Source organism: Leptodactylus fuscus, chromosome 7, assembly GCF_031893055.1.
Source record: "Leptodactylus fuscus isolate aLepFus1 chromosome 7, aLepFus1.hap2, whole genome shotgun sequence".
Classification (NCBI taxonomy): domain Eukaryota; kingdom Metazoa; phylum Chordata; class Amphibia; order Anura; family Leptodactylidae; genus Leptodactylus; species Leptodactylus fuscus.
In genome coordinates, this window is record NC_134271.1 from 30334159 (window position 1) to 30349378 (window position 15220).

At 44.8% G+C, this 15220-nt stretch overlaps 2 protein-coding genes across 2 annotated transcripts; one reads left to right on the top strand and one right to left on the bottom strand.

Moving 5' to 3' along the window:
- The first annotated feature begins 33 nt into the window (after nucleotides 1-33).
- Nucleotides 34-5116, top strand: LOC142214442 (uncharacterized). The gene is made up of 4 exons (XM_075283389.1): nucleotides 34-576; nucleotides 2354-2504; nucleotides 3736-3936; nucleotides 4548-5116. The coding sequence occupies exons 1-4, from the start codon at nucleotides 34-36 to the stop codon at nucleotides 5096-5098; spliced, it is 1446 nt and encodes a 481-aa protein (XP_075139490.1). The 3' UTR covers nucleotides 5099-5116.
- A 3422-nt stretch (nucleotides 5117-8538) lies between these two features.
- Nucleotides 8539-14934, bottom strand: TTC9C (tetratricopeptide repeat domain 9C). Its single transcript, XM_075281542.1, has 4 exons — nucleotides 14836-14934; nucleotides 11000-11246; nucleotides 10736-10918; nucleotides 8539-8679 (listed from the first exon to the last, which is right to left on the bottom strand). Exons 1-4 carry the CDS (start codon nucleotides 14845-14847, stop codon nucleotides 8585-8587), a joined length of 537 nt encoding a protein of 178 aa, XP_075137643.1. The 5' UTR covers nucleotides 14848-14934; the 3' UTR covers nucleotides 8539-8584.
- Between the last annotated feature and the right edge of the window lie 286 nt (nucleotides 14935-15220).

The window sequence follows — 15220 nt, forward strand, 5'->3', positions numbered from 1 at the left end:
TGTAAACCCACTGATCTGATCTGCCTTCAGACTATGAAGCCTCAGACTTCCCCTCATACCCGTGCATGGGTGAACAGATGTCTGGAGGTGACCACCACAGGTCTGAAGGAGCTCCAAATCATGAGAGAAGAGACAGAGAAGAAGGTCAGAGAAGTTCTGGAGGAGCAAAGAAGTCCAAAGAAGAGGGAAAGCAGAAGCAAGAACCTGGACATGGATCAGAGAAGACGAAGTGCAGAGGACGAGGTTCTGATCAGAGTGAGAAGATGTCATCTAGAGACCTTCCAGGAGATCACTCCTTCAGAGAACTCAGATCTCATACATGACCTCGTAGAAGTGTCTCAGGTCAAAATTCCTCCAAGAAAGCCGACTCAATGGAGTGTAGCGTCACCTAGAACGTCAAAGACCTTCAAAGAACCAAGCCAGGAAAGTTCCATGGACCATCCACAAACTGCAAGCAGACAGAACCAAGCACCGTCCGATAGGGTCACCGGCCACCGACCATCTACATGGTCCAGAACAGAAGGTCAAGGACTAGACAAGGCTAACTATAACCTGGAGCAAAGTGAAGACCGTTTGGTGAGTCAGATGATGTGTTATATGTCTATTCTGTAGCATCGTATGTGGTGGTGACCCAAGAGCTTACACTCTATGATAGCCACACAGTAGCATAAATACATAGGAAGTGGCCTTATCCCTGAATGCACCTTTTAGGAAGGTTACCATCCGATACCTTCTGTGTTCCTGTATCTCCCTGTTTGTGTAAGAGGTGTGTGTTTGTGTAAGGTGTGTTACGAGCGAGCCTTTGCCTAATTGCAGGACAAAGTCTTCCTATCACTGAGGGGTAAAAGGTGACATTACCGCTCCTCCGAAACTATGACCAGGACATTTATCAATGCACAATCCCCCCCCCCCCCCCCCCATTTTTGGGGTGTAATGATGGTTTGGATTTCCCAAATGTCAGTGCAGATCGAGCCTTATTTCCCCTTCACAGACCCAATCCTTAGGGACAGGCAGCCATTAGGTCTATCCTTACATTTTGGAGGCTTCCTACAATATATAGGCAGGACAATGAGATATTTTGAATCCCTTCTATTACAGACTGCCATATACAACAGCTCTTAGCCTTTCATGGACTCCATACTGTAGCCTGTAAGGTTGTCTTAGGCCCGGTTCACATCTGCGTTCGGTATTCCATTCCGGAAGTCGGCTTCCCCCTCATGACATGGGTATGCACTGTATAGTCACATAGCGGAATCCCTCAAAATTTCGCTCTCCATTGACTTCAGTGTGCAAGTGCTTTATTTTTTTTCTAGTGTGTTTTTTTAGCTGCATCTCTCTACATGAGGATTTGGCCATATGATGTATCAGAATCTTACAACTTCTGCGTAGAATCTAAAGTAAAGTTACGTGGAAGTCGTTTTTTTTCTTGCTCCACTCACATTATGTTGACATCTCCGCCTGGCTGTCCGTTGCTCTGGTCCATTAGAGGACCAGTACATTGGGGACCGTCAAACTCCATTGACTGTAATGGGATCTGTAGAGTATCCGTTGTGTTAGGGAGCCTTCACACGGAGTAAACACGCGTGTATTTTTGCAAAATACACGTGTAAAAAAATAAGACTCCCATTGAGTTCAATGACATTTTACAGGCGTATTTTTACACGTGTAAAAAAAAAATTTTGCAAAAATACACGCACGTTTACTCCGTGCGAAGACTCCCTCAAACAGAAATAGTCAGACTTGCAGTACCTTTTTCGCCCAATAGTTTCTGGTGGTCACTGCAATGGAGTCTCCAAATGCAAATTCTAAACCCCGCCTTTAGGGAAATGCTGCTACTTTAAGGAAGGGACAGTCACATGACAGCTTGGTTTTGGACCCTATGACTGAAGCTGTTACCTGTATTACTGTATCCTTGTTATAGCAGTTCAGGTTGTTTTTTGACTTGATCCACATTTTGGTAAAACTGTGCCACCCGGTGGCCAAAGTACCTGTTGCATGTTGTAGTCTCATTGTATCCTATAGAATGTAGCCCCCCACTCCACACCCCCCAATACAAAATCATTATTTGCTTAATGGTAACCTATAGGGCCGCGTCCCATTATTGGGCACATACATGTATTGTTCACCCTTCAGATTAATAGGCTCATTTTATCTCGTGTCTGCATCGACTTGTGATGACGTATCTCTATCGTTTGCACCTACTGTATGATCTACCTTTAAGGTTAATAACTTGATGCTTCAGGTTTGCAGACATGACTTGGAAGCTCTGGATAACCACATTGGTTGGGCCAAGTATATATAAATTCCTAGATCTCCATGTTATGTCTCCCTAACCATTTTGTTTTCCCTCCAGCCGCTGTCCGTGTTTCCCACTGAAACTGCATCATTGCGCAGGATTGGATCTGGATCTTCGGGACCTCGGCTCCGATTGGGAAGTTCTGGAGTTACAAGTGATCTGTTTACAAAGAGGATGAATGGGAACTGTCTGTCAGCCCATAGCTCAGGTACTCGAAAGATGCTATTAAAGAGTTAACACCTTATGTGTATTGGATACTGATGACCTATCATTTTTTTTTAAATGTAGATTGTGAGCCCCATATAGGGATCACAATGTACATTTTTTTTCCTATCAGTATGTCTTTGTAGTATGGGAGGAAAGTGATGCAAACACGGGAGAACATACAAACTCCTTGCAGATGTTCCTGGCAGGATCTGAATCCATAACTTCAGCGCTGCAGTGCTAACCACTGAGCCACAGTGTTGCCCCTACTGATGACCTATCTGTAGGATAGGTCGCTAGTATGTAATCGGTGGGGTCTGACACCTGGAGCATGCACTGATCAGCTGATCCGAAGAGGTATACAGTGCTCTGCTCCCTGGCACCACCACTACAGTTTACAGAGTGTGGTGTTGGTGAATTGTAAGGGGGTGTTCACACTTGCGCCGCTGTCCGCTCGCCAAAACAGCAGAAAAAACAGCTTGGGGACGGCTTGCTGGCGGTCAGTTTAAAAACCCATTTATTTCAATGGGTTTTAAAGCAAATTGCCGGTGTCCTTTGCTCGGACATGCAGGACTTTGTGTCCGTGCAGAAAAACCCCAGCTTGATGGCGTGAGGCTGCATATGGACACCGGTGGTTTCCTTTACAAACCCATTAAAACTAAAGGGATTTTTAAACTGACTGCCGGAAAGCCATCCCCCAAGCTGTTTTTCCTGCCATTTTGACGGATTCACGGCAGGTGGACAGCGGCGCAAGTGTGAACGCCCCCTATCTCTGCTCCCATTCACTTGAACTGGACCAGAGCTTCTGCCAGCTAGATAAGCCGGGTGTTTTACCCCAAATAATTTGACATTAATGGCCTATCCTGTGGACAAACCCCTTAAAGTCAATAGGCACGGAGTGTATACTGTACAGCTTCATTTGGAGGATCTTTCCACTTGTTACCCGGATGGTGTAACACAAGAGGAGCCCTCGGTGATCTGTTACTTTTTGAGGGACGAGATGTTTAAGGTGAATTATTCGCAAGCGGGCCCCTAATACAGTATTATCAAAGAATATGAGCAGTGGGAGAATGTGATGATTCTTCTGTACAGGTGACATCTGCAGCGGTCTAGTGTGAAAATCGTTATAAAAGAATGTAAGAAGTCTTTGCATTTTGTATAGTTCTGGATAGAAACCAACATGGTTGTGTAGAACATTCAGCATGTATGAACCTATTGTGCCATCTCTCCTGCAGGCTTCTATGATACAAGCGACCTGGACTCCACATCGTCATCCCGTTCTTCCCTCTGTAGTGATATCTCATGTCACACATCTGTCTCATTGATGTCCCCACATAGAAGCTCTGGGATGAGACCCAGGTCTATAGATTGTAGTCTGGAAAGGAAAAGGGAGCTGCAAAATGGAATGGCTCAAACAAAGAGGCCAATGTCTGCAGGTAATGTATACTGATAGCGGGTTCTCTCATCTTATGGCTCCTGTGCACATCAGAGCAAAGTCATTTGAACCCGCTCATGATGGCCGGACCACCGACTTGGGCTTAGTTCTTATCTGTGCTGGAGGACCAGAACAGACACATGAACCGCAAAGATGGCAGACACCAATGTAGCCTAAGGGACACATTGACTATAACTGGTCCCGACAAATATCTGTTCTTTTATCTGCCCCAGAAGGACACCTGGAACAGATATGAACCCAAGCTTATGTGTATGGGGTCCTCCAATCTGTTAGGGAAAAGAAAGATTGGGAAGATGAGGTGTCTGGCTGCCACCTCCTCACCACATTCAGAATACATGCACTCTCGGCCAAGCGTTACATTCATCTGGATGTATTAAGGGGAATTATTAAAATCTTGACTAACATTCCCCCTCGCCCATGTCACTCACGTATATTTTGTACATTATATTATTGTTGGCTAAAATATTTGGTATGGCCCATGGAACCCCAAGAATAGACTGGTATCAATCCTAATTTTTTAAATAAATCTACCTACTTTTAGACATCCCTTTAATTATATAAAATGTAATTCCGTATTTTTATTTCCCATAGGTGCCCTGGACGGCTATTTACGATCTGCTTCAATTTCTCGATTTGACCTCTCGCAAAGTTTCGATGCGACTTCCTGTGACTATCCCTATGCTGGCACCCCTCCACTCTGCGCAATCCAACAGCGGCAAAAAGCTGAACGCTATATCTACAAGTTGGCCCTTAAATACCGCTGCAAGCCAGGAGGGTCTACCATACGTCCAGACCTTGGTCCACCAACTCCCAGGCGCCCAGCTCAAGCCTTTCCACCATCTGGTAGCCATGTTAGCTGCCCTTCTTCACCACAAGTCACTTCACTATCTTCTAGCCTGGTGGATGTTCGCAAACACTCCACCGGTTCTTGGGGACGATTTCTTAGTCGTGTCATGCTGAAGAAGGACTCTAGAATTGCAGCCTCAGAGATAAACCTTGAAAGGTGTGGGCAAGGTTCACGCGATACCCTGCAATGTCCGACGTTGTCAGACGGGCCGTTCACACGGACAAAATCATTCCGTGACTTGCTGACTGTTAAATCCTTTAAGAGGAGCCAGAAGGGGCTGAACAAAGTATGGTAGCTGCCTGTCTGCAGACACACACGTCTTCAAGAAGAGGAACTTAAGGTGGACCTCTTCCGGCAGGTGGTGGCTTTCCATTGCAGATTAGGCCCAGATTACTGGGTCTGATCAGTGGGGAGTCTCGAGTTGCGGAATCCACGGAAAAAAAACTCTAAATCCTGCTGTGTTAACAGGACCTTCAAGTGTGTTGTCATTGTCTATGTAAATATATACAGTGTATATATTATATATAGATGTAGCAGAGTTAACCTGAACTTCTGCAGTTGGTATAAACTTCCGCAGTGTGATATCTTATCACAGAAGGCAGCAAAAAACCTATGAAAAGTCATTGAAAAAACATTTTTCATTGTTTTTTCTGTCTGTGATAATCTCGCTGCAGAAGTTCGGGATAACTCCGCTCCATCTGGACCTCAGATATATATAAAAAATGTTTATACTATAATTAAAGTATAAAAGTAGAAACTTTTTTTTTTTTTTCCCTCATTTGTAAAATTTTCCCTTGAGCTGGTTTCTCCAAAATTAAATAAATAAAAAATAAAAAAAATCCCTCTCCGCAGTTCCGTTTCCATCGTTGTTGACCTGTTTTTTGTTGTTTTCTTTTTTATAGCTGGTGACTGCTGCAGAAACCTTTTAATGTTATTTACTGATTGTTTCCCTTGTAAAATAAATGTTTTAGCATAACTGTACCTTTTTTTTTTTTTTAGTACACTCTTGGCCAGACGATTTATCAAAAATCACAATTATTAGAACAACTTGTCTCTATTATGAGTAGTGAAGGATTATTTTAGCTTTTTACATACCATATCCCCCTATTTATATGCAACTGAATTTTGTCTAGGTTGGTCGCCTATCCACATACAGTTTTTCCCCGAAAATAAGATAGTGTCTTATATTAAATTCTCCTCCGAAATATAGGACCGGTCTTATTTTCGAGGGATGTCTTATGCAGCGGCTGGAGCGGGGGACAATCAGCAGTCATGCCAGCGCTTCATTAGTGGAGCGCCAACATGACTGCTGGTTGTAGGTGGTCCGGGGGGGTAGGTATGGTACTTACCTTCCCCATCTTCGTAGCAGCACTGGTGCTGCTGTTGGTTGTGTCGGAAGTTGTGGACTGGGCTTAGTGGAGATTAGTTAGGCTTCCAGCTGTTGCGCCGGAGAGCCTCACTTACTGGGCATTGCAGCCGGCTGAACGCTGTGCTCCATGTGCACAGGAAAGCCGGCTGCTGCCTCTGCTGGGATACCACTGTTCCGGCTGCTGTGGGATGAGCTGGGAGAGTGGACTCCCCGCAGCATTCAATGCTTTCCCAGCTCATCCTACAGCAGCAGGAACAGTGGTATCACAGCAGAGGCAGCAGCCGGCTTTCCCGTGCACACGGAACATCGCACACAGTGTTCAGCCGGCTGCAGTGTTTTTTGTGGACGCCTTTTTTTTGGGGAGGGGCTTATATTAGGCAATTTAACAAAAGCTCCCCCATGCCTTACTTGCGGGGGATGTCTTATTTTCGGGGAAACCCGGTAGTATACAGGTAGTAACATACCCTTTAGTCAATGGTAATGTAAGACACAAAATGCTTGAAATAATCGATTGATTCACTGATCTGGCTTTCAGTTTTGGTTATTTTACAATGAATTGCCCAACGCTAGAATTACATACAGTCAAGAATGCAGCCGCAATATATTTTAGTAACGTGTCCTGTAAGTGATGGTTTCTTAGCGACTCCGCTAATATGTCTGTTTAGAAAATGTCTTTGTATTAGAAGTTCTATTACATATAAAGGATTACATGTGTTGCTGCCACTAGGCCGTCTCCCTTCTGGCTAATTTGCTCCTCACTCCCACAATTAGGAGATTTTGTCCTTAGTCAAAATCAAGCCTGGTTCATAGTGAGTTGAGGGAGGGCGGCCTGTTTTGTCTTCATGGAGCGGGGAGGGCCTGGGTCTCCTCACAGCCTCTACATGTCTGCACACAACTTTCTCTGGGTGTATACGGCAGACACAGAGGAAATCCAGCAGCTTCTACAATGTAAGGAGAGTTTACTATGTACTGTTAGATAGTAGTGTTATTGATGATGGGAGGGGCAGTAAGCATTTATTGTGCTAGGATAGATATTCTGATCAGCTGTTTATTTGCCATTTTACATTTACTCCTGGCTGAATTACACAGAGAAACCTGTAGGAGTAGTAATGGTCAGGGGAGGGCTGACTGCTTCCTAATAATACACGCCAATAGCCTCTTTGAGAAAAGTAAAGTGTGCTGCTGGGATTCACATGAATCCCATCCACTTTGCCTGCACTGTACAATGCCACGATTTTTCCCACAGGGGCAAATTGCGGCGTTCTGGTCCATGGGGCCCCGGCCTAAAGCAGGTCTGTAATTGTGTGCAATTGTGGATCCGCACATTATTAAAGGGATTCTACCATTAAACTACCTTTTTTTTTTTTTCTAATGAACACGTCGGAATAGCCTTAAGAAAGGCTATTCGTCTCCTACCTTTAGACGTGGTCTCCGCCACACTGTTCCGTAGAAATACCGGTTTTAACCGGTATGCAAATGAGCTCTCCGCAGCAATGAGGGCGGGCCCCAGCGCTGAAACACCGATGAGCACGTCCCCATTGCTGCCCAGAGCTCTTTCCTTTTTGGGTAGCCGCTCTTGCACTTCAATACAGGAGCCAGCCGGCGGCCATTTTGGGGTGGCCTCTCTATGCTCCTGTATAGAACTACAAGAGCAAGAGAAGCCAGAAGAGGCGGAGTTGCTGCAGAAGAAGGAGGCGGCGCAGGAAAGAGCTCTCGGGCAGCAATGGGGATGCGCTCATCGGCCTTTCAGCGCTGGGGCCCGCCCTCATTGCTGCGGAGAGCTCATTTGCATACCGGTTAAAACCGGTATTTCTACGGAACGGCGCAGCGGAGACCACGTCTAAAGGTAGGAGACGAATAGCCTTTCGTAAGGCTATTCTGACGTGGTAATTAGAAAAAAAAAAGTAGTTTAATGGTAGAATCCCTTTAAGGTTAAATTGCTGTGTTGGTAGTTTGTGATAAATTAGTGGGTTTTGGGTTGCAGTTTGGGCACTCGGTCTCTAAAAGGTTCGCCATCACTGTCCTAGACCATCGTTTCCATTGCAAGCTATCAAGGAAAAAAAATGTCAGCACCAAGATGGTTAAAAAAATATTTAAAATTCCACAAATGTTTTAATTACAAATGATTAACTTTTACCTACAAATTTAAAAATGGTTCATGGGAAACCCCTTTAAACTGTTCAACTACTTGTAGGTAAGGAGGAAGGTAGTCTCACAAAGTATCTGGTGGCCCTATGGCGGGCTAGGTGTTTGATGCATGCTAAACCGACCAACCAGAGGGAAGACAGGTGAGGTCTGGCCACTAACATATAGGAACATGAAGACACCGAGAGCTGCTGTTACATAAACAAAGTTTTTACATTTATTTCATTTAAACTTTAGAGACAATCCACAAGTAGAAATTTACAATCCCTAGTCAAACATGCCCTGATATCGCTGTTTCTCCTCTGCCCGGGAAGCGCTGATGGCGGCGTCCGCCAGTTGTAAATAACGTCTGATGTTGGTATCTATGAGAGGAAAGGAGGGAGAAAAGCATATTGTTACTATATGAAAAGTGGTGACATTGTAAAGGATTTTACATTGTGAAAGAAAATCAATGCGTGAGAGGATTGTAAAATAAAGGGTGAGATTTTTTTGTAAATATAAACATTTTTTAGGTTGAAAAATATAGAATTTCAACCCATTTGTAGGGAATGTAGATTACCTATTGAAGCACGATTAAGACTATGGGTACCGTGAGACAGTAAGGCCCCACTGAGACTTCTTAATGTTGTCTGGTGTCAGCATCCATAGTGACCTAGCCATTGTCTGCATAAGTTATCAGTGTGAACGAACCCCTTTCGTTTTTTTATTTTTTCTTGTAAACACTTGGCTAAGCCCCATACTGCTGAAGATGCCACAAAAATGGTTAAACATGTAGTGGGGGGCATGAATTCGTTGTTTTATTTTAGTATCCAAGACTGTTCGACTAAGTACGGGGCTAGTGGTGCAAACTAAACTAGTGTTTAGATGTAGATAAAAAGCAAACTGATTTGGTTGCCATTATACCACCACGCTGTCATTATGTTTTGGATACTAGGAGGTTTTCATTGGTGTTTTAGCAGGAAATACAGGGTTAATTTTGCTTTAGAAGAATTGGAACATCTATACACATGCACCCTATCCTGGGTGGCACGGGTGCTGCCTTAGGGGAATCTGAATATTTCCACACCCCATGCATCTGTAGCGTCAATAAAGATACACTGTTATTTGCTCTATAAGGCTGAGTCCCCATGTTGCAGAATCGCTACTTTATTTTGTTGCAGATTTTGCTGCTTTTTTCAAGCCAAAGCCAGGAGTGGCTACAAAAGGAATGGGAAATATATAGGAAGCTCTTACACTTCTACCTTTTGCTCAATCCACTCCTGGCTTTGACTCAAAAAACCGCAGCAAAATCTGCAACAAAAAAAGCTGCGTTCCCACGACGTGAGGCTAGACTCAGGCCACATTTTTTTCTATGCTGTTCATGCCTCTGTTATGCTAGGTTCACACTAGCTTTTCGGTTTCCGTGCTTCAGGTCCGCTTGGGGACCTGAGAAATGGAAACCCTGTCCGCTTAAAAAGCAGTTACATGTGGAAAGTAGAGAGGATTCGAATACTAGATTCGAATAGTTTTGAATACCTCCGCTCCCATAGGAATGCATTGCTGTACCGCAAGTGGTTAAGCGCCGGCCGCTCCCATGCATTCCTATGGAGCAAGTTATTCGATTCTAGTATTCGAATCAACTCTAGTGGAAAGTATAAACTGTAATGGGGTCTGCCGAAAACAACAAAGGGAGAATTCCTCTTTGCAAAACAGTGCTGGAAAATGAAGTGGAATGCACTACAGAAAATATGCACAGTGCAGCGCCCCCAGCAGATCACATGACTGCCGGTTTGTGAAGTAGCTGCACCATGATGACTTCCATAGCTGTACACACAGCGCTCATTTAAAGGGATTCTATCATTAAAATCACATTTTTTCTCGATCACACGTAGGAATAGTCTTAAGAAAGCCTATTCTTCTCCTACCTTTAGATGTCTTCTCTGCGCCGCCGTTCGGTAGAAATCCCGGTTTTTGTCTGTATGCAAGTGAGTTCTTTGGCAACACTGGGGGCATCCCCAATGCTGCGGGGAGAACTCTCCAGCGCCGCCTCCATCTTCTTCAGGACTGGCCTCTCTGCGCGTCTTCTTCCGGAGCTGGGTTCAAACTTCTGTGTAGGCGGGCATTTTTCTTGTGGCCGCGGGCATGCACAGTCTGCTCTGCCCAAGGCCCGATGCCTAGAAGTTTGAACCCAGCTCCGGAAGAAGATGCGCAGAGAGGTCATTCCTGAAGAAAATGGAGGCGGCGCCTCCGATGCTGCGAGAGAACTCATTTGCATACCGACAAAACCGGGATTTCTACCGAACGACTGCTCGGAGAACACATCTAAAGGTTGGACAAGAATAGGCTTTCTTAAGGTTATTCCTACGTGTGATTGAGAAAAAAAATGCGATTTTAATGATCTGACAGCCGATATATAAAGCAAGTGCTGCAGAATCCTACCTTTTGGTTGTTTGGAAGCCGCTTTTGTTAAATAATCGTAGGCTCTGCTGTAGTCTTTTAAGTGATAGCTGGAGACACCGGCGCGATATAACGCCTTCACATTATCTGGCTGGATTTTTAGGGCCTGTAAACTGCATTCATAAACACGTTCATACTTTGGGGGTTGACTCTGCAGGAGACAGGCTAAAAGACAGAAAGGCTGGTTAGAATTGTTAGAAATATTGCATCTTTTACATTTGCCAGATCTTTAGAACCTTGATATACCTGCTAAATTACTATAACAATCTGCTTGAAGATTTTTGAGTTTCTCCATTTGCTGAGACGAGAGCTCAAGAGATTGTGGGCCCAGACCAGACAGAGGACTAAGCAACTGAGGATCTAGGCTACGGAGCTGGAGGAGGGCGCGGTGGTACAGACTCACAGCCTCTCGTATGCGGTGTTCAGAGTAGCACGTGTTGCCCTGAGACTTGAATAAACTTGCTTGTGAGAGTCGATCTTCAATACTTCCATCCTGAAACACGTAATAAAAAAAGGTCAAAAACGTTCTATATATATCTAGATACTATTCACTTGTAAGTAGAGATGTTACTGTAAAGAAAAAAAGTTAAGAATTGGCTCAAAAATATGAATAAAGGAGTAGTTACCCCCTGACCCTCTGCTTGGGACCCCCCCTTCCCCCATTGGTCTCCAGTTCCTAATTGCTCAAAATGCACAAGAAATGACACCTGATTATTCATTGTTTGATGCGGCCCCCGCTGCTGCCGGTGATCGGGTGAATGACCATGAGAGAACGTTCCTTGTTCTGAATGGACGCTAAGCTGCAGTGATTCGCCTCGGCTACTACAAGGAGAATGGAGCTTCCAGGTTTCAGCTCCTGGACGGTGGGGATGACAAGTTGTGGATCTCCATTGACATGATACTAATGAACAATCCTAAGGTCATCAATATATTTAACATAGAAAACCCTTTTAACAAGCAACAGAGCTCCTCAGATAGGGGAGGGGGAGATTACTGTGCTGTCTATCTTCAGCTTTTCCACCTATCAGCCGGTTTAATTGAATTTGGCTGATAAGGGCTGAGATAAGGAGTCCGTTACCTCTGTATGTAATGCAAGCTGACTCAAATCCAGCTCTGCTACATCAGTTTCCACATCAGCTTTATACTGTGGTAATACATTTACAACCAATCACTCATTACTGACTGCAGACTTAGATAGCAGAGCAAGTGAAACCCCGCCCACCAATGTGCCGAGAAATCCAGGAAGTGAAGAGAGCACAGAGCCTGCAGAACAAGAGTTATGAGAATACCCCTTTAATACATTTTGTAATATACTTTATTAACAAATTTGGATCATTTTTGTGAAAATTCAGCATTTTTTAAACTCTTTTGTTTGCTTTTGTATTGTCAGACATAAGATCATGATGGAGTGCTGCTACAATGAAACTAATCAGAGAATACAGGGCTTTATGTCTTTACGGCTCAGGCTACATGGCGACTTTGGCCAAAGATAGTCATTTCACCCTGCGATTCCTTCGCTAATGCAAGTGAATGGAGTCACACTGCACCCCTAAGGGTCCATTCACACAGAGGAAAATGGTGTGGAATTTGGTGTGGAATTTCAGCGCTGAAAAAAAAGCCTCCCATTGACTTCAATGGTTTCCTTTTTCTGATAGTGGAAAAAAAAAAAAAAAAAAGCTAGCAGAACCCATTGAAGTCAATGGGAGGCTTTTCTTCAGGACTGAAATTCTACACCAAATTCCTCATCATTTTCCTCCGTGTGAATGGACCCTAAAGGTACTGTGGCTTTTAGACTCAAAAAGATTGAGCAGTGCTGGAGATGCAGCATCTCGAGGTCTTGATGCGACTCCATTTACTTACAATATTGAAAGAGTCCCAGCTAAGTAGCTGTGTAACCCAAGCCTAAATAATAGTTCTGGTTTACCTTGAGTTTCTACTGAAGCTTCCTATAGTATCCTTTGATGGTCTGAGGCCCCGTTCACACGGGGCAAGAGGGGGCCGATTATGGCGCTGAATCTACGTCATAATCCGCCCCCTCACTATGAAGGTCTACGTAGACCGCAGTTTACTTTTTTCCGTGAGCGGCATGTTGCTGCTCACGGAAAAAAGAAATGAGCTGCTCTTTCTTCAGGCGGACTCTGTGGCTGATTCAGCCCCGGCGTCTGCCTCGCGGCAGCGCCCTCTGTACTAGGCCCAGTCATTTGAGCCTACTCCGGAGGGGAAGCTGCAACGGTCGGAAGCCGCGACAGTCGTATTTTAGCTCTACTGTGACGCGGCTCCCCTTGTGAACGGGGCCTAAATGTGACTCCATTTACTTACAATATTGAAAGAGTCACAGCTAAGTAAGCTGTGTAGCCCAAGCCTAAATGAGGCTAAGTTCACACGGGGTATTTTGGTCAGGATTTTGAGGCCGTAGCTGGTCAGTTCTTTTTTCCAGGAGCCGTTTGTTCCAGCTCCCAGAAAAAAAAGTAGTGAGACGCTCATTTTTTTTCAGGCGGAGTCGCCTCACAACATCCGCCTGAAGACGCTCCCTCCCGACTAGGCCCATTCATTTAGGCCTAATCCAGAGAGGAGTGCACTGCACTGGCATCCAAAAACCCTGTGTGAACTTACAGTAATAGTTCTGGTTTACCTTGAGTTTCTACTGAAGCTTCCTATAGTGGTCTTTGGTATTTGGTGGTCTTAGCAGACATGAAGGAGAGTCCAAGTACATAACAGCAATGTTTAAACCTCAAAACATGCATCTTGGGTTATTACAGGGAAAAGGCAGGACATGATAAATGTGTTGACCCAGCAGAGACCACACCTTGTAGAACAATCAGGAGATCACACTGGATCCCAATACTCCCAATCAATGATATATAACGCCACCAATGTTAGAGGACATGATATAATACAAATAATAATAAACAATTTCGCAATATTTTAAAGATTTCATTCATTTTTGCATGCAGGGTTCCTCTGTCCGCTTGAGAAGTCGGACATCTTCTCTTGCGGACAGGGAAGGACGGGCACGGAGTGCAAAAGAACGCACCCGATGCCCATTCCAGTGAATGACAGGTGTCACGGACACATCTAGTGTCCGCTCCTAGTGTCCGTGACAGATTTTGAGCGGACACTACATGTCGGACACCGACGGCAGTGTGAACGCTCCCTTAGTGGTGACAGTGGTGTCTTTATCAGCCAATGGATACGACCATGAATTCAACAACTTGTCAAAGACTCAGTCACGATTTCCTTAGGGCCCTTGCACACGATGTAACGCGGAGTTCATTCTGACACTTAAACCCGTGTCAGAGTCAGCGCTTCAAAACAGAATCCCGTTGACTTAAATGGGTTCCGTTTAACGCGCATAACACATTGAAATCAATGGGTTAAAAAGCCTCCCATTGATTTCAATGTGTAGCGCGCGTTAGACGGAACCCATTGAAGTCAACGGGATTCTGTTTTGAAGCACTGACTCTGACACGGGTTTACGTGTCCGAATGAGCTCCGCGTTACATCGTGTGCACGGGCTCTTACTGTGGGTGGTTTACATCTGTGTTTGGTATTCCGTTCGGGGAGTACGCTTACCGAGCGCAGATGACAACCAGGCCTTAGTGTCTCAAATTGCCCTGAGGTTTCTCTTTAAAATTCTGAAAAATGTACCGTAATTATTTATATTTGGAAAAACTCCCGGTAGCGATGACATCACATACATCCTACATGTGACCGTTACAGCCAATCCTCAGCTTCACATGGACACAGAAGCTGGCCGCAACGTTCACATGAATGACATCATCACCTCCGCACCAACAGCCCGTAGGGAGAACACAGGGTAGATTTACAAAACTGGCTTTGTTGCTTATAGCAACCAATCACAGGCCAGCCTTAATTTTCAGAGCACAGAAAAAAAGATTGGTTGCTACGGGCAACAAGGCCAGTTTCATAAATCTGCCCCAATTGGTTTATGCATAGCTGGAGAATCCCTTTAAATTGCCATTCCTAGAGGGGTCCCCCATAGAGCAATACAATAATGGAGGAGTAAACAGGATTCGTGACAACCCCCCGCCCAGAAAAGCTGTGAGGCCGCTAAACTCTACCTGCTCAGCCATAGCTCACACCCAGTGACATGCTTCTCCGGCACACCTCTGCCTGCCTGCAGCCGGTAGCTCATCACGTGACACCAAATTTAAATAACTTTATTCATCTCTCACAGAAACACGACCGCGCAGCAGCAATAAGACGCGGCTCAGACTGGAGGCCGCACTGGATCCATTATATGTGAATACAATAACCTACTGGATCAAACGTTCCGCAATTATAACAAATACTATAAACCTGGCCAATCACACACTGCTACGTCACAGACACTCGCTGTCAATCCAGACACTAAAGGGCGGGAACACGAGAACCTGTCATCTGACACAAAGAGCCAATGACCGCCAATTATAAATGTTGTACTCCAAGGGGCGGGGCAGCTCACAA